Raw genomic sequence first — 23,220 nt, 5'->3', positions numbered from 1 at the left:
TCTCTTGCAAGGCTCAGCGCAGCATCCTCTGGAACATCAGCGGGAATTTCTCCATGGAAAGGGCAGCCAGGCATGGCAAGGGGCTGCCCAGGGACGTGGTGGAGGTGGAAGGAAGGAGTGAATGTGGCAACCTCCTGCTCAACCTCCTCATTTGCCCAAACTGCTTCCCAAACCTCAGCTCCAGAGCGATCCTGGCATCCCTGGCTGGGGTTTCTCACAGAGGGCCCATCCTGCCACTGAGTGCTGATTTTTCCTGGAGTTTCTCTTCCCTTAAAAGCCAATATTAGCCTGCCTGAGAAAGAACGGAGTGTTTATTTATTGGGACAAGATGATTTTCAAGCTGATTTGCATTAATTTTAGAAGTAGGAATTTTTCTTTGTTCCTGTTTCTTTCCAGGAAAAACTGAAGTCATAGGAGAACAAGCCATGCTTGCCTGGTTTTGATCACTTGGAGGACTTAGAAGCAAACTCCTCAAAGTAAATATTTCCTAGGAAGATCATTAAGGGTGCGACCAACATGTAGGGAACAGCAACAGGAAAATACTGCTTTAAACCTAATCCCAGCCCATGCTGCATTCATTAGTGAATGACATTGTAGCTGGAGCAGGAAAAAATGAAAAGCCACGGAGCTGAATGATATTCCAATTGTTAAATGCTTCTGGATCACTCCAATTATCCCCCATCAAATGGCAACTGTTCTCCATGTGTTTAGCAAAGGCAGAAGTTCCCAAAGACACCAGTTCAGGTGGGCACAGAAGGCAGGAATGGTGGTGCTCTGCTGATCAGCAGCCTGGGAGCTGCTATGAGTGAGATATCCAGCATGGGGACCTGAGAAATTACTTGGGAGGTGATGCCTTGCCCCCTGTGACGCTAAGGAGAAATAATCATTTTCAGAGAATTGTGGAATCATAGGAAAGTTTGGGTTGGAGGAACCTCAAAGATCATCTCATTCCACACTTTCCACTATGCCAGGTTGCCCCAAGCCCCATCCAACCTGGCCTTGGATGCTTCCAGGGGCCACCACAGCTTCTCTGGGCACCCCTTGCCAGGGCTTCCCCACCCTCACTGGGAAGGATTCCTTCCCAATATCCCACCTAACCCTGAACCTTGTCAGTGTGAAGCCATTGCCCCTGTCCTGTCATTCCTTGGCCTTGTTAAAAAAGGCAGGAAAAATCTACCAGGAGAAAATTACCAGGAGAAAACTGCCAAGATAAAAGTACCAGCTGGAACAGCCCAGCCCAGGAGCTGCTCCCTGTGCCCAGAGCTCCTGGAGATCCATGGCTGGGGGAGGTGGAAGAGCAGGCAGGGAGCACCCATGGGTGCTATCTCTGCTGCCCAGCACACCCTTCTGGAAGCCTGACAGCTCCAGCTTGCTAAAAGCCAGCTTTATTATTAGCAAAAGAAAAAAATAAAAATTAAAAAAAAAAAAAAAAAAAAAAAAAAAAGAAAAAGCAGCGGCACTGGGGGAGCTGCAGGAAGGGAGATAAGGAGCAGCTGCTCCCCTTCCTGCCCGCCCCCCCCGGGCTTTATCTGGCCAGGCCACGCTGTCTGTCCCCTCCAGGGCCAGGGACAGGCTTTGGGACAGAGGGATTGAGGGGCTGGAGCTCGTTCAGAGAAGGGAATGGAGCTGGGGAAGGGGCTGGAGCACCTGCAGAGGCTGGGGGAGCTGGGAAAGGGCTCAGGCTGGAGAAAAAGGGGGTTCAGGGGGGACCTTGTGGCTCTGCACAGCTCCTGACAGGAGGGGACAGCCAGCTCTGCTCCCAGGGAACAGGGACAGCAGAGGGAACGGCCTCAAGTTGCACCAGAGGAGGTTCAGGCTGGAGATCAGGAAGAATTTCATCTCTGGAAGAGTGGTCAGGCTCTGGAAGGGCTGCCCTGGCAGGCGGTGGAGTCTCCACCCTGGAAGTGTTCAAAAATCAAGCAGGTGTGGCCCTTGGTGGTGGGGTTTAGTGGTGGGATTTGATTTGACTGAAGGTTGGACTTGATGATCTCTGAGGTCTTTCCCAACCATAATGATTCTGTGATTTTGAATTACCTGATCAAGCACCAGGTAACCCCCTTGCCCCTTTTAAACCATTTTTAAAATCAGAATTTCTAACTGATGAAAAATCCTTCTTTGTAACCGTAAAACTTTTTCTCTGCTTTGTACCATTGGTGCAATTCAAAATGAAGGAGTTAAAGAAGCTCCAATGAGAGTTTCCAGCCAAAAATTAATGCCAAATCCTACAGTTTGACAAGAATTTTTTGATACAGATTCACCCAAGCATGATCATACTGGACATGGACATCAGAAATTTGGGGATCTCAGGATATTTCAGAATTACCACAGCTCTGGGTGGTACTGCCTTAGGTTTTCAAGGGTATTAAATTAAATTTTCCCTAGACATGAGCAAATATCCACAAGGTTATTAAAGAAGAAGCGGGGAAAATTAAGGAGTAACAAATATTAATGAAAAAACAAATATTAAGGAAGAACAAATATTAATTTCTCAATCAGTGACTTTGCTTTACTTTGCCACAAGATGGAGCCTTGAGATTAAATAATTTGTTTGAGGTTTGATGGGTATTTAAGAAAATCCAGCCCCATTTGAAGACAGAGGTTGGATTTGCTCAGATGATTATCTGTGTTTTTTTAATGAATCATGGCTTTCATCATCTCTAATTAGTCAGATATGAGGAACTATGAAGACTTTGTCAAAATAGGTGCCACTGGCATAACTCAGAGGAGGAAGATATTGAACAATGCAGCTTTTCTTCTGTAATAAGGATTCATGCTCCAAAGCAGGTGATATTACTGGGAGGGAGGAAAGGGAGAAGAAAGGGCACTTTGTGGGGAAGCTGAGGCATGAATGGGGACAAAAGAAGGGTATTTGGGAAGCCATAGCTTCTTTTTCTTCTTATTCACCTCCTGGTTCATGTTTACTTCTGCAAAATCCCCTAATAATGTATCCCACAGTTATTTCTGAGGTGGGTAATGATCCATGTAAATGTTGTGCTGAGTTCCAGGATTTGATATCAGCAGCTGAATTTGAGTCACCCCTCCCAACAAGATCCTCCTCCCTGCCCCTTGTCATCAAGCACTTCCCCAAAATATAAAGCCTGAGTGCATAAATTTCATCTCTCTTTTGAATTTCACTTCCCTTTGGCCTTTTTGTTTCACACAGTACTTTCCTGGTGGGTAGTTTTCATTTTCTAGTTGAAATTATTCTGGAAAGACTGGGAAAACAAGTGAGGTTTGGAGTTTTTGATGAGGGCATTTGAGCTCTAGAGAATTCTCCTCTAGAGAATTCTCTGAAAGGGGTTTTACAAGAAAAAAAACCCACAAATGTGTGTATTTAGGCTCATTCCTGCAAGAAGACTTCTTGGCATCCCCATCCCTCTGGTCTTCTGTCTCCTCTGGGTCATGGATCCCAAAGGAATGGTCCTCTCATGGATCAAGAGTGTCCCTGCAGAATTTCGCATTTGGCATCACATAAAATTAAATATTAGGAGGAAATTGTTCCCTGTGAAGGTGGGGAGGCCCTGGCACAGGTTTACCAAAGAAGCTGTGGCTGGCCCTGAATCCCTGGAAGTGTCCAAGGCCAGGTTGGACAGGGCTTGGAGCACCCTGGGACAGTGGAAGGTGTCCCTGCCCAGGTGGGTGAGATGCTCTGTAAGGTTCCCTTGAATCCAAAGCGGTCTGGGATTATTTTTGGCTCAGAGGGGAGCAGCAAAGGCTTGAAATCCAGTGTGAGCAGAGAGAAGGAGGGGTTGGATCAGCACATCCACTGCCAGGGTCAGCCTGACCTGGCTGTCAGCACTCTGAGCTTCCAGCCCTCCGGAGCTGCCACATCCTTGCAGCAGCCCGACTGCTGCTGTCTCCCTGGCCAGGATTTTGTGTGGAATATTCCCCAGTCCCTGCCCATCCCCAGCCAAGAGCACAAGTGCAGGAGCCTGTGGAGGCTGGGAAGCACATGGACAGGCAGGATTGGGCAGGCTTCCTGCAGCCTCTCCAGCCCTCGGCAGCTCCAGGGCTGAGCAATCCCTCTCTTGGGAACCCCACCCTTGGAGAGGTCTTTGCCTTTCCCAGATAAAGGCCAACACCCTTTCATGTGCTTTCTTGTACCAGCTCCTTTAAAAATACAACCAAAAAAAAGAAGCTGTAAATTGTGACTCTGCTGTGCCCAAACCTTCCTTTCCATGCACAGCAAAGGATTTTGCTCCTTTTTTCTAAGTGAAAATGTCAGTGTTCCTCAGAGAGACAGGGATGGGCTCAGCTTGAGGATACAATTCCTGAGAATAAACAGAGCTGTGCAATTGCCTTCAGACCAGGGCTCCCACATGGCTGCAGTGACTTGCCCAGAATGGATCTCTGAATCATGGAATAGTTGCTCAAAACCCCACCCAACCTGGCCTTGGACATTTGCAGGGATGGGGCAGACAGAGCTTCTCTGGTACCCTGTGCCAGAGCCTCATCACCCTCACAGGGAAGAATTCTCTGCCAATATCCCACCTAAGGGAAGCCACTCCCCCTTGTCCTGTACCTCCATCCCTTGTCCCAAGTCCCTCTCCTGGAACCCCTTTAGGCACTGGAAGGGGCTCTGAGCTCTCCAGAGTACTCTGAAGAGTAGAATGCTTTGAAGGAACACTGGATTTTAAATTATGCCAATATTTCCTTCTGGCTTTTCCCAGCACTGCCCTGCATCATTTCCCCTCCCATGCCAGTTGTTTTCCTGGTCTCCCCAGCTCCATCTCATGCACTCCAACCCTTCCTATCTTGCTGCCCAGACTAATTAAAACCCAGGGAGCCACTTCATTAGGAAAGACCAGCGTAGTGGAAAGACCAATTCTAACATCTCCATGATGGAAACCAGGACTGGGGATGCACCTTGGCCTCTAATGCAGGAATTGAACAGTAACTGCCTCAGCTCAGATTAATTTTCAATGAGCATTGAAAGGAAGCAGATTCAGCTGTGCTAATTAAGTTGAAAAAGCAGCTCATCCAAGAAACTGAAGCAGGCAATTCCAAGGCTGTATCTTCTACACTGTGTATTTATTATTCCCTGTTGGAATACAGCACAAGAGTGGAAGAATTTCTAACACTGTATCAATTTCAGTGGCATCTTTTCCTATCAGAAAACACCACCCAACTCTGCTGAATGCAAGCAGGTGAATTTTAGGAGAATGGTTAAATTTGGGTTCAAGGTGGCATCATCTCCAGGCCTCCAGTGTGACACTGAATAAGGAGGGCACAGGAGGGGAGGTCACATCCTCCACTAATGGGAATATCCACTTGGGAAGAAGGAGGAGAAAATAACCCAGAAATAAGGCCACTGTTCCCCTGGCAGCCCCAGGGGACACTCAGGCAGTGCTGAGACTGAACTCGTTTTCCTGCTGAACCTGACAAGGATGAGGATCCCACTTTACACACCAGCACAGGCAGCAGTGGAAGCAGCTCTAGTTTCTTTGGAAATATCAGAAATCCCAAGAGGAGAGTCTGTAAAGCATCTCTAGGGAAAATGATCCTGTGGGAATTCCCAACACAAAGATTCTGAGATTATTGTCACATGGGCCATTCAAGGATTTCAAAGCTGGGCCATAATTCGGTTTTGATTTATCCAAGTGTTACCAGGACATGAAACACTGCACCAGAACAGCCCAGAACTGTATTTCTGTGGGATGCAATCCTTGGAGAAGTGGAAGTAAACACTTCCTCCTCCCTCTTGGCAAGGTTCTTCCCTTGGGATGACTGCACAGCCACCTCAAAGAAATAGCTCTGAGCATGGAAACGATGGACACTTAGAAAGAAATGCCAAATTGTAAAGAAATTTCTAAATTGCAGAAAACAGGGATTTGTTTCCTGGGCCAAAGGCCACATTGCTGGGAGCCCTTCATCCTGTACCCTCAGTTGAGTGGTAGGGGAACAGCCAGGGGTTAGAAATGGGGCAGTGGGAACATGATTTCCTCCACTGCATTGGAGACTGGAAGGTTCTCAAGGAATGGAAATGGTGTCAGAGAGCAGAGCCCCCACTGCCCCTCTTCAGGGCTGGCACTGGAGCAGCCATCCTGCCTCTCTGTCCCAAAGCTGCTCCCACTCATCCCCAGAGCTGTGCCCAAGAGCTGCATCCTCCCAGCATCCCAACACTGGGCTGTGGGTGTGAATATTCCCATCAGTCCATAATACAGTTGATTTTTCATTTTTAAATATTAATTATGTGAAGCAGAAACTCAGAACATTTTGTTTAACCACTGTTCCCTGAGGAAGTGGTGGCCAAAGGGTGAAAATGGACTCAGACTGTGGCTTGGCAGACACAGGTTGGACCTCAAGGAAAATAAAACCAGTAGGAAGGGAGTGTAGTGCTGGAGAAGGTTACACAGGGAGGTTGGGGACTCTCCATCCTTGGTGTTTTCCAAGATTCAGCGGCACAAAACCAAATCTAATGTTGGTGATAGTTCTGCTTTGAGTGGGAGGATGGGCTGAAAACCAAAAGAATTCTCTTCCAACAAACATTCCCATGTTTCTGTGATCTTAAGTTCAGGCCAATGCATGTCTTTAATGTTAACTTGGGGAGATTTCAATATGCCCCAAATTGCTTTCCTTAAACATTCTTTTGAACTGGGAGCTTTCATACTAAAATGCAATGGAAGAAAGCCACTGATTTTTGGGGGATTTCTTAATTCCAATCCTTCAAAACACAAATGTTGTTCACTCTGCTGTCTGCTGGAGAGTCAACATGTTCAAATACAACAGCAGAGGTCCCATCAAAGCCTTGTAGCATCACCAGGTGTCTCCTCACTATGAAGAGATTTTTTGGAACAGGAAAAGAAAGAACCACATTATTTCCCATATCATGCTGTGATATCTGTGCTACAAACAAAAAACATCTCCTGCACTGAAACCTGCGCTCTGTAAAAATGATGTGGGCAGTAGATTTGCTTTTGCTTCAAATCAAAAGGCATCTTCTCCAAAGTAGGACATAAAAAATTAACGAGTTTCTTAAGGTCTGATTCAACAGCCGTTTTCATACATGGAGTAAACATGGTTTTCTGAGCGTGTGTGTGACCACGTTTGTTCCTGCCTGTGCTGCACAGAGGAAACTCGTGGCTCACATCAGAGGCTTCCTGCTCTCTGTGTGGAGAAGAGGAAGCACAGCCAGGCTTGGCAGTGTCACCCCGCAGCTGGCACCGTCCCCAGCAGCAGACACCACGCTCTGCTGGGGCTCTGCCTCTCAGGGCTGGCAGACCCTGGCTCACAGATAAACATCGGCACAGGAGACCACTGCCACTTCTGGTGCTCAACAGACAACCTGCTCAACTTCACAAAACCCTCATAAATCTCTTTAACTGACAAGATTTGTACTCTGGCTCTGTTAGCACAGGTGTTCTGTGGGATTGCTATTTTTGACAGGCTTTGCACAGATGAAAAGGGACACCTGTATGCTAAAAAAAAGCACCCACAGGAGAAGATGAGGGTGAAGTAAATGAGGTTCATTTTCCATCAGTAATTTTTATTTTTAAAGTTTGTATTATTTCTTCTGGTAAAAGCTGGCTACAAAAATTGGTAACGTGCTCTTACTCACAGTTCAGGGCTGATTTCTGTTAGTGTTAATAAAGTTTGTAGAAAAGGTGTCTCTCTAATTTAGTCATGCCTTTTTTAATCTCTGGATATTCCCAATTCCCGTTTGGATCCAGCTCTGGATGATGCTCAGAGCTCTGTTAAAGCCATTGAAAGATTCACCTGTGACTTTTCACCCTTGCTCCAAAACCTTCTACAGTCTCTTAGAGGTGCCTAATTACAGCATCTTGTATATAAGAAAATCCTCCAGCAGGAATGTGGTGTGGCCATAAATCCTTCATTAATGTCACATGAACAGATGGAGCTGCTCCACATGCAGGTGGTATGCATGGAACACTCACAGATGTAAACAGACCAAGGCAGGGCTCGAGTTTCCTTGGTTGTTTCCAGAGCTACATCTTTGGGTGACAGAGCTGGGGCAGGAGCTGGAGCTCCAGGAGTGGCTGGGGGAGCTGGGGGGGCTCAGCCTGGAGAAAGGGAGACTCAGGGGGGACCTTCTGGCTCTCCACAACTCCTGACCGGAGGGAGCAGCCAGGTGAAAGTTGTGCTCTTCTCCCAGGGAACAAGGGATAGCACAGGAGGAAATGGCCTAGTGCCAGGTTGGACATCAAGAGGAATTTATTCATGGAAAGGGTGGTGAAGCATTGGAAGGGGCTGCCCAGAGAGATGCTGGAGTCTCCATCCCTGGAGATCTTCAAAGAAACGAATGCACATGGCACTCAGTGCTAGTGTTTATTTGACATGATGGTGTTTGGTCTGATGGAAGGTTGGACTTGATGATCTTTGAGGTCTTGATGATCTTAATGATCACCAAGATCAATGGTTGGACCTGATGATCTTGGAGGTCTTCCCAACCTTAATGATTCTGTTACTCACTGGAAGACTTAATGGATGTTAAATTGATGATGCCAGCTCCCAGCAATCCTTCCTGAGTCCAGGAGCACCAGCTCTGTGGGTGCTGCTTCCATTAAGGCAGGAAAGATCTGTCCCTGTATGCATGGCCCTATCGACAGGCACAGAGCAAACCCACAGGGAACAAGTCAAACGAGTTCACCACCCACTGCAGAGTTCTGCCAGGGCACTGGGGGCTCTGCCAGCACAGCTCTGTGCATCTGGGAACATCCTCACCCAGCCCAGGCAGAGACAGCATCGAATTTTGGACACCACAGCCAAACGAGACATTCCCATGTCCACACTCATGGTAAACTGAGCTCAAACATGACTTGGGCACAGCAGGACCAAGCCTGGCTTGTTTGAGAAGAGGCTGCCCCTTGCAGCAACATCTGCATGTGTGGGTGTGGGCTCTCCTGACCTGCAGCATTCCAGCAGGATGGCAGAGCCACTAAAGTTCCCGCTCGAGCAGGGATCAGCACACAGGGAGAATGCTGAGGATGAAGGGGTGGCTTTTCTTCAGCACTTTTCCATTTAGGGTGTCCAAAAAGTAACAGCACCCGTTCAAACAAAAACAAACCCAGCTTGGGGCTCCTCCCCTACAGCAGCCCCTGGAAGAGCTGAGCCTCTGCCAGCCCACCTGGCCAGAGGGAGAACTCCTGGAGTTGGTTTGAGGGAAAGCCATGCCTGAAAGGAAAGAGGGGGAATCCCGGATGCCACCTCTCAGTGCCAAGGCAAACACGAATCTCTGTCCAAAAACGTCTATTTGGCTGGTTCAGTAGAAGACACTCTGAGCTTTGAGCCATTGTTGGGTTTCCTCCAGCAGCAGTGTGGCAATGCTGTTCCAGACCTGCCAGGACTCCAGGTTCCTGACAGATCTCTGCTTGCCTCACTGCACTTACACCACAGGCACATTTGGCCCTTCCATCCTTTGGGGCTGCTGATCACCCTGGGCACACTGCTGGCTTGGCAGATGCTCCAGAGGACTGGAATTTCTTGTGGAATTCTGCTCTGTGAGGCAATGGCTGTGTGGGCAGTGAGGTCTCTTCAACACTGACCTGACCACATCAACACAATATCTGTGTCTTTCAGGCTCCCTCTTCTCATTCCTCCCACAGCTGGACTCTGCAGAGAAAAGGGACTGCCGACTTCTCCCTGCATGGAAATAGGCAACTTTCCACGTAGCAAACATTCCTGTTGTAGTGTTTTGTAACAAGGCATCAGTAGAAGTGAGTAATGTGTGTTTTCCTTGCCACAGATCCTAATCTAACACTGCTGCAGCAGAGAGAAGCCTGCCAGGCAGCAGGGGAAGGCAGTGGAGCAAACATTTCCTCTCCAGTGGGAAAAACTTCCCTCCACAAAAGTCTAAACTGGCAACTCTGAGTTTTGCAGTTTTGGACGGATTCAGTATGAACAGCCTTAGGAACAGGTAGAAAGGTGAAAGAGGTCCCAGGTCACTGATTAGGGAAGGAATGGAGATGGAACATCAGAGCTGCAGAGTGAGGGAAAACAGGAGGAGGTGTTGAGGGAGGAATGCTTTGCAAGAGAGTTGAGAAAGGACTGGAGGCAAAAAGCAGAACTTCAGACATCTGGATAAACATAAAATGTCAAACTGGGAGAAGGCCTTTTGGAAAGGAGAGAGTTTGTAGTTTCACTTTAATTTTTAACAGCCCTGTATGACATACTTGTTTACTTTAATGGCATTTCTGTCAGTAATTACACTGTTCATAAAAAACCCAACTGCTGGACAGAGTGTATATTTAAAAGAGTTAATTATTACTTGTATTAATTGCTGTTTCTTTACACCTTGAGTCCAGGTTGTGGCTCTGAGAGTCGTTGTCCCTGTGAGCTCTGCAGTACCAGTGAGAGTGTGAGGCTCAGCTGAGTGAATTTACATTTCAGTGCTGAACTCTGTGCATGGATTTAGGGCTAACAAAACATTATTCAGGTTTAGGGAGTGTGAGTGACCACTGAAATGCAGAACATGTGCTCACATGTCCTGCCAGCCTGCAGCCTCCTCCTCCTCCCAGCTGTGTTTCAGCCAGGACAAGATACACGAGTAGGATTCTGCACATACACAGCACCTTCTACTTCAAAGTGTGAGAATACTTCAAAAACTAGGATAAATACAAGATCCCATTGTTCCCAGAAAGTAAGGAAGGGTTCTCCTGGCATAAAAAAAAGAGGAGATAGAACAAATGTGAAAACATTTTATGGCTGGAGTTTTTAAAAAGTGTATTAGAAGAGCTAAAACCCCTCCTACACGTTAAAAATTAATTCAGGATTGCTCAAAAAGGAGCTTCCAGTGGGATTATCTGCTGAGTCACTGCCTGGTGCAATACAAGGTACAACCTCACCTTCCAAAGCCTGGTCTTTAATATTCTTAGACTGTCTGGGCTCCTTATGTCATCACTGCTGCTAAAAGGGAGGTGTTGGGGTTTAGTGGCACTTCTAAGAAATTCAGGTCTCTTCTCTGGGAGCAAAGGTAGCAGCATCACAGCCACCACAGCATTCCAGTTCTCCTTTTCCCTGGCCAAATTTATCTAAAACCACTTACTCCATGTATTTGTTATTTTTTTTAAAGGAGTGTTGCTTTAAATTTACAGACACCAGAAGGATTGAAAAGATAATGAAGTATCAGTGGATAATCTCTTCCCTGCCAAGGTGATAAAGACAACCTCAGAATAAATATCAAGAAATTTACCCCAGGGTATTTTAATAGTAAAGAAAAGCAGAAATATTGCAGAATTCAAAAGAAGAAGTGAGATGACTTCTTTAGATGGCTTGGGATTTCCAGGCCTAAGTGCAATCACTCTATGGCAAAAGTCTGAAAGAAAACTGGGCCAGGACTAAGGTGAAAAAGCATTTTAGGGGTGAAGTGGGGGAGTCACCCATGGGGTTCTCTAGTATTTATTCAGTCAAACAGCCTGATGATTTCTAGAAGGGAAAAAAAAATCTGAGTTTTCTTATGTCTTTCCAACCTACAAAACAGATTATTGTAGGAGATGTGTGTGGAAGGAGTTGCTGCTGACTGAACTGAGAGTATCAGCTGTGCAAAACTGTTTGATGATGCTGGAATTACTTTCTCCCAGACACTGCACATTTTAAATAGGTTTTGAACATATTAGGATGAATTATTGTCACATACACTACAGAAATGCACATTTAAAAATAATCCACAACAAATCTTATGAAAGTTCCAGTTTTGCAAATTTGAGTGCAGATAAATGTAAAAGACCCCTTCTATTCTTTAACTTTTTTTTTCTCTGAGCAGAATATTTCCAGGTGTGTCCACCCCTTGCAACAGAACATGGACAGTGAGGCTGGGATGCACAGACACCAGCCTTGATAAAAAGCAGGGGTTTATTTGTGTTCTATTCTAGTTTTATTTCTGCCTCCTTTTTCAAATAAAGGTGTTGGGTAATTGGAAGACAAAGTGAATTTGCTTAAGCATGAAGTAATTACGTTATATTAAGATACCAAAAATTATTCACAGCATTTATCAACCGCCAGTTTGGAGACTACAGGTGTTGCATTGGCCGTACAGAAAACTTCTTAATTTGTCCTAAATCTGTGTTCCAGGGACTTTGAGGGTTGAGCTTGACTTATTCCCAACACACTAAAGCTAGGAAGTATGAAAATTGATTTTTCACTAGTTTCTTGGTAAAATGAGGTTAAAGTGTTTTCTGTTACTAGATCAAGTCAGGCTAAATAGACATAAAACAGTTTGTTCTTCCTTGACTGAAGTCAAAATCAAAACTCTTATGGAGATGAAAGACAGCAATATCAAACCTATGATCTTGAAAGGAAACACAGTGTATTCCATCTGTGGAATAACAGGAACATGCTTTGAATGCTGGAATACACACTGCATGTTGTTTACACTTAGAAGAATTACTTATTGCAATATTTGCATAAGTGTTCAGCTCTGTTTAATTACAGCTGTCTGCGAGGGAGGGTTCCATGGTGTGGGCACCAGATTCAAACCAGATTTCTTTGTAGAGCTGTAAAGTCAAATTCTAGAGAGACGGACACAGATTTCCATCCATATGAAGGAGCAGATTGTTTCAGACAGTCTAATGCATGAAGTGTTTTATTCTCCCTTCTGAGGCACTTCTGGAGGGCTGTGCCCAGGTCTGGGTTTCTTGAGGACAAAAAAGACAAGGAGCTGCTGGAGAGGGTTCAGCAGAGGCCACAAAGAGGACGAGGGATCTGGAGCATCTCTCTGATGAGGAGAGGCTGTGGGAGCTGGGCTTGGTTAGTCTGGAGAAGGGAAGGCTGCGAGGGATCTCATCAATCCACACCAATATCTCGGAGGGGTGCCAGGGGATGCTGCCAGGCTCTGCTCAGTGGTGCCAGTGACAGGACAAGGAGCAACAGCCATTAACTAAACCACAAGTTCCACCTCAACGTGAGGAAGAAATTCTTTCCATGGTGGGGGCAGAGCACTGGGACAGGCGTCCAGGGAGCCCCAGGAGTGGCTGAGGGCGCTCAGCCTGGAGAAAAGGAGGCTCAGGGGGAACCTTGTGGCTCTGCACAACTCTCTGACAGGAGGGGACGGCCAGGGGGTCGGGCTGTGCCCCCAGGGAACAGGGACAGGAGAGGAAACGGTCTCAGGCTGGGTCAAGGGAGATTCAGGTTGGAGAGCAGCAGGAATTTCTCCATGGGAAGTACCTTGGAAGGGGCTGCCCAGGGAGGTGGTGGATTCCTTATCCCTGGGGGGCCCAAGGGAGGACTGGAAGTGGCACTCAGTGCTCTGGGCTGGGGACAAGGTGGGGATCGGTCACAGGCTGGTCTTTATGGTTTCGGAAGCCTTTCCCAGCCTCCCTAATCCCGACTCTCCACGTCGGAACCCGCTCCCGGCGCCGGAGGGTCGCTGCGGGGGAACGGAGCCTTGCGAGGTCGCGGCCGGCAGGGGGCGCTCCCGGCAGTGCCCGTGGGCGGGGCTGGGGGCGTGGCCACCGCAGACCCCGCCCCACCCTCCGCGCTGTCCCCGCTGCCGCTCCGGGACGCGGCAGCAGCGCTGGCGCCATGGTGAAGATCGCCTTCAACTCGCCCTTCGCTCTCAAGGATGAGCCCAAAAAGGAGGCGGCTGAGGCGCTTGTGGCCGACAAGGTGCAGGCACGGGGGTGTCCCGGCCAGCGGCGGCGGCGGGAGGAGCGGGGCGGTGTGAGGGGGGGGCGCGAGCAGACGGAGCCGCCGCCATTTTCTCGCGGCCGGGGGAGACGGCGGCGGCCGCGGGGCTCTCGCTCGTGTGGCGGCCGCCCCGCCGCGCTCTGCCCGCGGCTGAGGGACCGGCTCCCCTGAGCCTTGAGCGGCCGCGGGGCCCTGGTGCCGCGGTGCCGTCCCGCTCCGCAGCCCTGTCGCGGTGCGATGTCCCGTGACACCCCCGGGCCAGCGCCGGCACCGGGTGTTTATGTCGAGCTGGGCCCGTGCCAGCGCCGCGTTTCCTGACGGCGCTTTAAAGCTCCCAGCTCGGCCCTGGGCCGGCCGGGGAAGCGCAGGCAGAGCCCTCCCGGCGCGGGCAGCGCTCGCTGGGCCGGCGCCTCCCAGGCAAACAAAGCGGGCTGAGGCTCGTCCTCCGCTCCTGGCGGCGCTCGGAGCCTCCCGGCAGCTGCGGTGAGGCGTCGGTGTCGCGATTAAATTAAGAAACCTGCCATAAAGGGTTTTAAATAGAAACCCAGGCGAGCACCCTGTGGTTGGCTTTTCCTTCCCAGCGAGCTGCGCGTCGCTGGCTCCAGTGGAACTTTCCCAATTTGTGGGAAATTTGTTTTGAAGGTGTCCTGCGTTTTAGGCAGATGGAGAAGCTCAGCCTGTAGGTAAATACATCAGTGGCTCTAGACGGGGAAAATGGCATGGGCTGAGTTTATTTGTAATAGGAGAGTAAGAAAATTTTAGAAACAACAAAACTTGTGGAGTTGGACTGTAGTTCTGGTTTTTTTTTTCTTCCCTTCTAAGCTGTAATCAGGAAAGCAGCTTCCCTCCCAGCCTACACAGGCTCACCTGAAATAGCCTTCCTTTGGAAGGGGAAGGGATGCAGAGTGATTTTCTTGCTCAGTGCACTCGTCTGAGCTGTCAGTTTGATGCGTGCACATTTAATACAGTAGCATTCAATTATAGGATCAAAAGGAGAGAAAGTGGGAAAACAAGGTAGATAAAGTATTTAAAATTTGAAGATGTCATTAGCCTGGCCAGTTTCTTGAGGACAAACTCCTCAGCTATTCCTGAGGCAACTGGTTATACATATATTTACTAGCCCTGTACTGTGAAAGTTCTGACTGGAATAGTTCTAATAAGCACACCCCTTTTTTCTGTTCTCATGAGAGCTGCTCCTCTCAATTTGGAATATTCTCTGTGTGTGCACACACATACGTGGGATTTTAACAACTCTTCACTCTGACTTCAGGGCTTGGAGTTGCATATAAACATCAAGTTCATAATTTTACTCCAAGACAAACTTGTTGGAGTGGTTGTTAATGTCTTCTTTAGCTGGAATATTTGTGCAGAGCAAACAAGCTTAAAGGTTAATGTTGGCTGAAGCAGCACAATAAAAGTCCCCTGGAGTATCTGCAGCAAACCCTTGAGCTTGCAGGATATTGTCCCTGCAGGTTCTTCGGGGCTGTCAGCAGGGTTAAGACAAGTGATTTTTCTCCTTGTCTCTTATCCCTCGTTTGCTTTGCTTGTTCCAGCTTAGAGCTGCATTTTCTATGTAGGTTTTTGACGACTTTTACCTGTTACTTTTGTGCAGAGGTTTTGTAACCTGCTCGAGCAAAATCTTGCTATTGTGTTCTCTTAGCAGCTCTGACAACTCTTCCCTCTCAGGTTCAGCTGCCCACATTGCTGCTTAATATGCTCAAGTGCCTTTGCTTTGTTTGAAATAGGTGTAGTGCAAGTGTAGCTAATTAGATGTCGACATCAGCCCTGCGCTGGGATGGCTGCAGTGCCAGAACTGGTGCAGACTGGTGTGTTCAAGTAGGGACAGGCTGGATGAGTAAGGTGCTCCAAGGTGGAGGTGAGGGTGGGAGAACGTGGAGAGAACAGAATTAATCTCCATCTTACAGCTGCTTAACCCTGAAAAGGGATTTTCACACAGTGCCACGGCAATGTGGCATCACTCTGACTTGAAACCAGGGTTTGGCTTTGGTTTTTGTAGTTGGTTTCTTTTTTAACAAATGCTTCACATGCCAATTGTAGCAGCTTGTGTCCTGCTGAACCAACATTTTTGTGTTTGGAGGATGCGCGAGCGGAATGTGGGAGTATTGACTTTCACAAAACAGCTTGGGGTTTGTTTCAGCACTTGCATAACTGATGGCTTTGACTTTTATGCTGCTGCATCTTGCTGAGCTTGGGAATATTGCAGCCCTGGTGATAATGCTGGTGCTTGTTGGGAACACAGGTCACTAAATGTGTTGTGTTCTGCAGGACCCAAATAAAGAAAGGCCATGGAAGCTGCTGTGCCCAGCCCAGCCACTGATTCTGGGAACACCTCAAAGGAAAAGATCTTTTACTGTGAAATCCGATTTTCTTCCTTCCTGGCTGGGACAAAGAGCAGATTTTGAAAGCAAGCTATTAAATCCTGGAGTCAGGAATCATTAAAGGGACATTCTTGACCAAATATAGGGGTTATCTAAACATTTTGGGTTTGGTGGTTGTTTTTGTGTTTTGTTTTTTCCTTTTAAAGACTCAAGCCCAGTGTGTGATTCTAGGAGGGAATGTCTCTTCTGATTGTTTGCTATTTGACAGCACTTCTGCTGTTCTCTTCACTTGGCTTGCAGCTGGAAGTCTGGGAAGGTGCTGCAGGAGCTCTGGAAGGTTAAATTTTCCTTTCAGACACCACCTCTGCCTTTGCAGTGAGGATTGCACAACTTCCCACCACCGGGAGAGTAGTTTCCTATGGGTGCAGTCATCTTTTGTTTGAGAGAACATTGGGTGGGGGAAAACAAGCTGCTGAGCTAAAGAGAGAAGTTCCAGGCTGTTAGAAACAAAACTTCCTGAGATTTGGGTAGGAGAAAAGTTATTTTGAGGCTGCAAGGTAGGATGTGCCACGGGGACTTGTTTTTATTTGGCATAACTGGAAGCTGTGTTTAAGCTGACGAGTCATTTTCCTTCATAATGGACTTGGCTTGTGCATATTAAAAGTTCCAAAAGCTGGTGACTCGTGTCAGTTGTCTGTTCCCCAGCCAAGAGACAAAGTTGCATCTTGGCTTCTTCTGCTAATCCAGCTTTGGGAGGAAAAGTGATGTTAATGCACGTGACAGCGAGAGGAGGAGGGGAAGAGGCTTTTGGGAAGAGGCCTGAAGGCACTGTGTGCCTTTAATGACCTTGATGTACAAATCCTGCTCTTTGTACTACACTGTGGCTGCAGCACAGCATCTTTTGTTACAGTTATTTAAGTTTTGTGCATCTCAAATAGTTTCTGGACAAAGGTTTGTCTAGAAAACATCCTCTAACTCAGAAAATACTCTTGGTGCTGTTTGAAAACTGGTCTTATTGTTTCATGTGAGTGTTTTATTTTATGATGCTGACCTGTAATTCCCACACCTAGAAGAAACAGGAGAGGGTGGATCAAAGTGAAACAGTTGATAAGAACTTTCTTGAAATTCAGAGCAGCTGCCCTTTCTCAGTTCTCCCCTTCTTTATTTAAAGGACCCAGAAGTTGCCACACACAGAGGTGAAAACTCATCTGGAAGATGTCTCTTGACTCTGCTGGGCTTGGCCTTCATCTTGGCAGGGGTTGTTGTGGGTGGAGCCTGCATCTACAAGTACTTCATGCCAAAGGTAATCTGAGAGTTCCTTTTGATTTAAACAGCATTGGTTAAAAAAAGGATAAATGGATTTTCACTAGACTGGAAAGATGAGGGGGAAAGAAAGAGGATGAGGACACGCCGAGTGTGTGTCCTTTGGGTGTGCCAGAGCTGTGCTCAGTCTCAGCAGAAAGGTTCGTGTTGGCTGTGCGGTGCTGAAGCTGCCGTGTGATTCCCTGCCCTTGCTCGTGTCCCAGCACAAGGTGTACCGTGGGGAGATGTGCTACTTTGAGAACGAGGCGCGGGAGCGCGCGGTGGAGCCGTACTTCCTGCCCATCGCCGAGGAGGCCGACATCCGCGAGGACGACAACATCGCCATCATCGACGTGCCCGTGCCCAAGTTCTCCGACAGCGACCCAGCCGCCATCGTGCACGACTTCGACAGGGTCAGTGCGGGGCACCCGCGGCTCGGGGATCGGCTCCGGGATCGGCTCGGGGCTGCAGAGCTCGCGGCAGCACAGGCTGCTCCTTGGGTTTAAGCGTGGCAGAGCTGTGACCCTGTGACCTCTGCAACAGAGGGATTAACTCTGCACGGGTGGTGCAGGCACTGTGGGTAGGAGCTCTGAGTTGTTTCCCAGAAAATGCATCTCTGTTGTTGCCCATGGGATATATGAAAGCGCCACTTGCTGTTGGATAAAGAATCCCATGTAAACGGAGAACATCATAAATGTGAGTTAAGGGACTAAGGACTCAGTAGAACATCACAGCAAAATGTAGAATTGCAAACAGGTGTCACTATTGGAGAAGGGCATTGAAAAATCACTTCAAGTAGCTGAAACCTGTAACCTGACAGTCTGTGGTAGTTGCATGGAGTTCCTTTAAAGCAAAGAGGAGAGGGTGGCTTTAATTTGGCTTTTCTATCAAAGCTGTGTTGACAGTGTTAACAATATCCTCAGTCAGCTGTAAAAGCTCTTGGAGGTTGGTTGTAAGTCCAGCCTTGGCAATGCAGATAGAATAAACAGATAATTCTAGTTGCTACAGTTCTTGTGCTCAGTGGCAATGCTGATGAGATTTTTGTAGGGACTTAGACTTTTCCTGAAGAACTATTTAAAGGGAATCATTGTTTATCAGCAGCTGGATACCTTTTGTTTGCACTGTGCTTAATTAGACCTTTTCAGTTATGAGATCATACTCCCAAATACTTCCTCTGTGTTAGTACAAACTGTACTCCTTTACAATTATGGCAGAAGCTGCTTTTATACTCAGCTTTCTCTTATCTAGGAAAGTTTTTTAAACTATTGCTGGTCTGCCAAAGTGGTAACAGTTCAGTTCTTACACTGGGCACTTCCTGAATGCATCACTTTTGTAGTAGCTGTGAGCGATCTCCAGCCTTTTTAGGTTGCCTTGCTCCTGGTAGAATTGTGTTCTCCTAATCAAAGGCCCCCTGACTAATTAAAAACTTGTTTTTAAAACAGCTTTTGACAGCGTATCTGGACCTGCAGCTGGGGAACTGCTACGTGATCCCGCTGAACACTTCCATAGTCATGCCTCCAAGGAATCTGATGGATCTCTTTGCCAAGCTGGCGGTATGTGGGAGCTTTGCTGCTGGGTTCTGCTGACAGCCTGCCTTTGCTGAGAGTGCTGGGTGCTGCTCCTGAACTCCAGGCCCTTGCTAGAACAGTCCTCCCTCCATCAAAGTCCATAATCCCCCGGCTCAGTCACTGCACTGAAGTTAAGGCCAGCTGTCAGTGTATATTATGTTGAGTAGATTCATGCCTAATGCTCTTATTAATACCTGGCTTTATGAGAGCTGAAAGCAACCAGCAGATAAGGTTAAATTTAGCTGTTAGAAAGGAATTTGATAAAGCTCCAAATATGATTGAAAGCCTAAACCTGAGAGTTACTCTGGGCAAGCTCACTCGCCCCGTGAGGGTTTTGCTGAAAAGAACAATGTGAACTTGTTCCCCAGTTATTGGCACTGCAGTTATGAGATCACCACAAGCATTTGACTCTTCAGTGACTAAAACTGGTGTTTTTCCAAGATGATTTATGGGTCAAGTTGATAGAGCTGGCTGCTGCTTCCCAGTTAAATGCAATACTTGGCTATCATGCATCAAATGGACTTTAAGAAAAAATGATTGGCTCTCTTACACCTGGTTCTAGAGGCCACTGGTCTAGTTTTGCTTATTGCATTATTTTTTATAGCTCCGTGAAGATGAGTTTTAAGTGTATGTCCCTGCCACTGTTTTTAGGAGTTGTGGGTAGGAAGCTGTTTCAGTAGTGCTGGGAGCATCTGGTGAAGCCTTTTGTAGGTTGCCTTGCATTTTTTATATCAGAATTACGTTGCCTCAGACCTGGAGTCTTTCACAATATTTTGCTTCTCTTTTAGCTGCAAACTTTGTGTACAGATAAACCTGACCAGGTTCTATTTACATCTGCTTCTCATGAGGCTTGCAGAGTTGAGGTTAATTGTGCTTTGTTTGGATGTGACTGCAGCTGTTGGAAATGGCCTCTGTCAGTTTGTAACTTCCCTGGTTGAGCTCAGTGTATGTTGGTATTAAAACTCTGCTGCTTGAATCCCTTCCAAAGCAGAGAGTGAAATGTGTGGTGTGTCCTTGGTAGCAGCAGTCTGTACCTTCAGGGGCTTTGTCTCTTCCAGACCGGCTCCTACCTGCCGCAGACGTACCTGGTGCGTGAGGAGATGGTGGTGACCGAGGAGATCGACAACGTGTCTGACCTGGGCATCTTCATCTACCAGCTCTGCGTGGGCAAAGAGACCTTCAGGCTCCAGCGCAGAGACCAAACCATGGGTAAGTTCCCTCAGGAAAAAGCAAAGGTATTGTTTAGCTAGGGAAGGGGTAAATACTTAACCCTGGGGAGTTTTTAATCTGGGGAATATGTGTGTTCAGCAGAAGCTGAGGCTACTCCTGGCCCTGCTGGGTATTTCCCTTCCCTTCCTGTCTGAATGTGAACTGTCACTTGAACATGCTGAGAAAGTTTCAGTTACACAATTACAGGTTACATGCCCAAACCAAATTTAAGTCTGTTTCTGTTCTAATTTTTGGTTGAAGTTATAGGTTAGTTTGACCCTAAAATTCATATAATCCATCAGATAATTTGAGTCTCTGTAGGCACAGCTTATTCTGTCCTTGTCCTATCTAAAACTGGGTTACAGGAGCACCAAATAAAAACATTTTATTCTGCTTTACTTGCTCTGAAAAAAAAATAATTGAACAGTGAACTCTGGACATCCCAGACTTCCTCTCTGAAAGAGGAAGAACACTCCAGAGGAACTGCTGGGCTCTGGTTCTTTATTGCCTGTGTGCTCCTGCCACCCCCTGCCAGGGACTGAGCTGAGGTGTCTGCTCTGACTGCTGGGACAAGGCCTGGGGGGCAGAAATCTGCCATCATGAATTTTGTTTCACTGTAGCTCAAAGCATTTCATATTTGCTGCTCCCACCAAACGCAGTGAGCTAACCCTTTGTCAGTTAGAGCCTTTCAGAATGCAAATGTTTGGTTTGTCAGGACTCTGTGCTCTGGTTTGGCTGCCAAGCTCTTAGGCAAGAGTTTCCTCAGCCCAGTTGCAGCATCGGGAGCTGCATCTGCTGCTTGCTGCACACAACAATCCTGTTGTGGATGGAAGCAAGGCTCCCTCTGAGGGAGCAGCAGAGGGGTTCTGTGCAGGGCACATGAAGGAACACTAAACACCCTGCCCTCATGGGAGGCAGAGGCGTGTGATTGCTGTTGTGAGAATGATTTTGGGAACAAGGCTAAACTGACAGCTGCTGAGTCTATAGACAGCTCTGTGAAGAGTGTTTATGATGTTCCCTGAAATCATCCTGCTCTAACATGTTGTTGACATCTTTGCTGCAGAGTAAAAGATTCCTGCAGAGAATGTGCACAAAAGGATTCTGGTAAATGGAAAACGTTTCCTGGTACAGCTGCTGTGCTGTAACTCTCCTTGTTTGCCTGTGGAGGGGAGAGGGTGGGAAATCTGATCCAACTGAGGAGAAAATTGTTCAGGGACAAGTCTTGCCTTGCCTTCCCCATCTCATTTCTAGCACACAGTGTACGAGCCGTGTCACAGAAATGAAACTGCAATGGATGAACTCCTGGAGCTTCCCTGAAAAAGTCTTTTCATTTATTCTCATTTAGCTAGTGCTGCCTTGGCTCTCAGCTCTTGTGGAGTTTGTGTGTTCTGTTAGATCAAACTGACCTCAGGTGCTGTGTCAATTCCCTGGAGTTGTAACTTGGAGAGGTGTGGGAGAAACCCAGGTCAGGCTGTTGGGTGGGCTCTGGAAACTTCACCTGCATCCTGATGCCTTGGCATTGAAGGACAGCCTGGATTTTAGGTGTTTGTAAACCAAAGCAGTGCCCTGCTGGGGTTGGGTTAAGAGCTGGTGCTTGTCTTGCTTCATCTGAACAATTCTGTGCTTATTAAACAAACTAAATCCTTCTGAATTATTGCAAATAGAAGGGTTGAGGAGAGCAGCTCTTTGATGGTGAGACTGATGTATTCCTGTCTCTTACTGAGCCACAGCTGATACAGGTAAACTGCCTGGGTCAGACCCAGTGCTGGCAGGTCCCAAAATAGAGAAAATCACTTTAATAGTGTTAGGAAGAGCCAGAGTGAGGTAAATCCTCCCACGGTAAAGTGCTCTGCAAATGCACACTGGGTGAGGGATTTGGGGTGGAAAACAGCCCCAGAGCAGGCTCTGGTGGAATTCCTGGCTGGAGGAGCTCAGTGCACTGAATGGTTGTTGTGTCTTGCAGGTGGGAGGCTGGCAGTGCCTGCTCTGGGCTGGGGTCCCTTCCCTCACTGAGCCTCTTGTCCTCTCTCGTCCCCAGGTGTGCAGAAACGGGCGGCGGAGAATTGTCACTCAATCAGACACTTTGAGAACTCCTTCGTGGTTGAGACAAAGATCTGTCAGCAGTGAAAGGTGACAGATGGGAGGTGACCAGGTCACACCTTCTTGGAGAAGTCAGCATTAGACATCGACTTCTGCAGTTAAACCGTGCAGTGATAATCAAAAGCCTTATGCATTTTCTGTGTATTGCTTGTATTTCAGAAGACAAAGTCACCATTTCAGCTTTTGTTGATCCTTGGTATAACTTTTTAGTTGTCTCATGTAAAACTTAAATTTGAGTAAGGTTTTTTTAGAAGGCTAATATCAGTTTATCTGTTGAATGTGTTTGATTTAGTGTAATCTGGGAATGGCAGAAAAATATATATATATAAAAATGTTAACCAGTTCCTTGGCTGGAACCAGTTATGTTCACCTTAACTTTCACAGAATGATTAATATTAATAATCTGTGGTTTGCACATCTTGTGTAGTTCTGTAGAATAGCTCTGCACTCCGTATCCTGGCTCAAAAACCTTCCTGATCTGGCTCATTAAAGGTTTATTTTAACGACCATGTGTGCAGCATGTAAAATCCAAGCTCAGTGATCAGAAACCTTTAACACTACCCTGTTTCTTTTTGTGCAATTACTGTATTGAATTCGTATGTATATTTGGAACCTTCCCTGAGCTTTTGTTGAGTTCTTCTCCCTTAGTTTGGTTTTGTGGCATTTAGTTGTTAGATTCTGATAGAGTTGCTCTTAAAGCTTGTCAGTATTTTTGGTTATGACTTGGTTTATCCTGTAACTTCCTATCCAGGGTCTGTTCTGGTATAGCTCACTTGTGAACGTGACTGTAGTTGTAAACTTAAACTACTTGGGCTTATATAAAACTTTTTAGATCAACTTTTTATGAGCAAGTAGCATTACTGCTGCAGTCAGAGCATTGTTCCCTTTTTTTGGAAAGCTGCAGTCTAAAAAGAATGAAGAGTTAGTGTCCTGCAGTTGATAAACTTGAGAGTTTTATTAAGGGACTTTATATTGGCATAAATTCTGCAACCCTATAATAAATGTTTCTCTAAAACTCTGGTGTTTGTGTTGTGTTTGGGGCTCAGAGGTGAGGGGTGATGCTGTGGGCCTGGGGCAGTGTGCATTGCTCCTCTCTTACCCCTCTTATTTCTTTTTGAGCT

The 23,220-nt window shown here is 47.0% G+C and overlaps 1 protein-coding gene across 1 annotated transcript; it reads left to right on the top strand.

Moving 5' to 3' along the window:
* The first annotated feature begins 13,402 nt into the window (after positions 1 to 13,402).
* Positions 13,403 to 23,114, top strand: ITM2A (integral membrane protein 2A). The gene is made up of 6 exons (XM_063170787.1): positions 13,403 to 13,560; positions 17,092 to 17,223; positions 17,447 to 17,635; positions 18,665 to 18,775; positions 19,849 to 19,999; positions 22,038 to 23,114. The coding sequence occupies exons 1-6, from the start codon at positions 13,477 to 13,479 to the stop codon at positions 22,124 to 22,126; spliced, it is 756 nt and encodes a 251-aa protein (XP_063026857.1). The 5' UTR covers positions 13,403 to 13,476; the 3' UTR covers positions 22,127 to 23,114.
* Positions 23,115 to 23,220: the final 106 nt, after the last annotated feature.

The sequence above is a fragment of the Melospiza melodia genome, chromosome 16, assembly GCF_035770615.1.
Source record: "Melospiza melodia melodia isolate bMelMel2 chromosome 16, bMelMel2.pri, whole genome shotgun sequence".
In the NCBI taxonomy this organism is placed as follows: Eukaryota; Metazoa; Chordata; class Aves; order Passeriformes; family Passerellidae; genus Melospiza; species Melospiza melodia.
This window is presented reverse-complemented; position numbering and strand designations above follow the sequence as displayed.

Excerpts from the sequence above, each read along its gene's own strand:
- ITM2A (XM_063170787.1), top strand. The coding sequence starts at position 13,477 with ATGGTGAAGATCGCCTTCAACTCGCCCTTCGCTCTCAAGGATGAGCCC. Across the intron at positions 13,561-17,091 it reads AGGCGCTTGTGGCCGACAAG|GACCCAGAAGTTGCCACACA; the intron begins GTGCAGGCACGG and ends CTTTATTTAAAG. Across the intron at positions 20,000-22,037 it reads GCGCAGAGACCAAACCATGG|GTGTGCAGAAACGGGCGGCG; the intron begins GTAAGTTCCCTC and ends TCTCGTCCCCAG.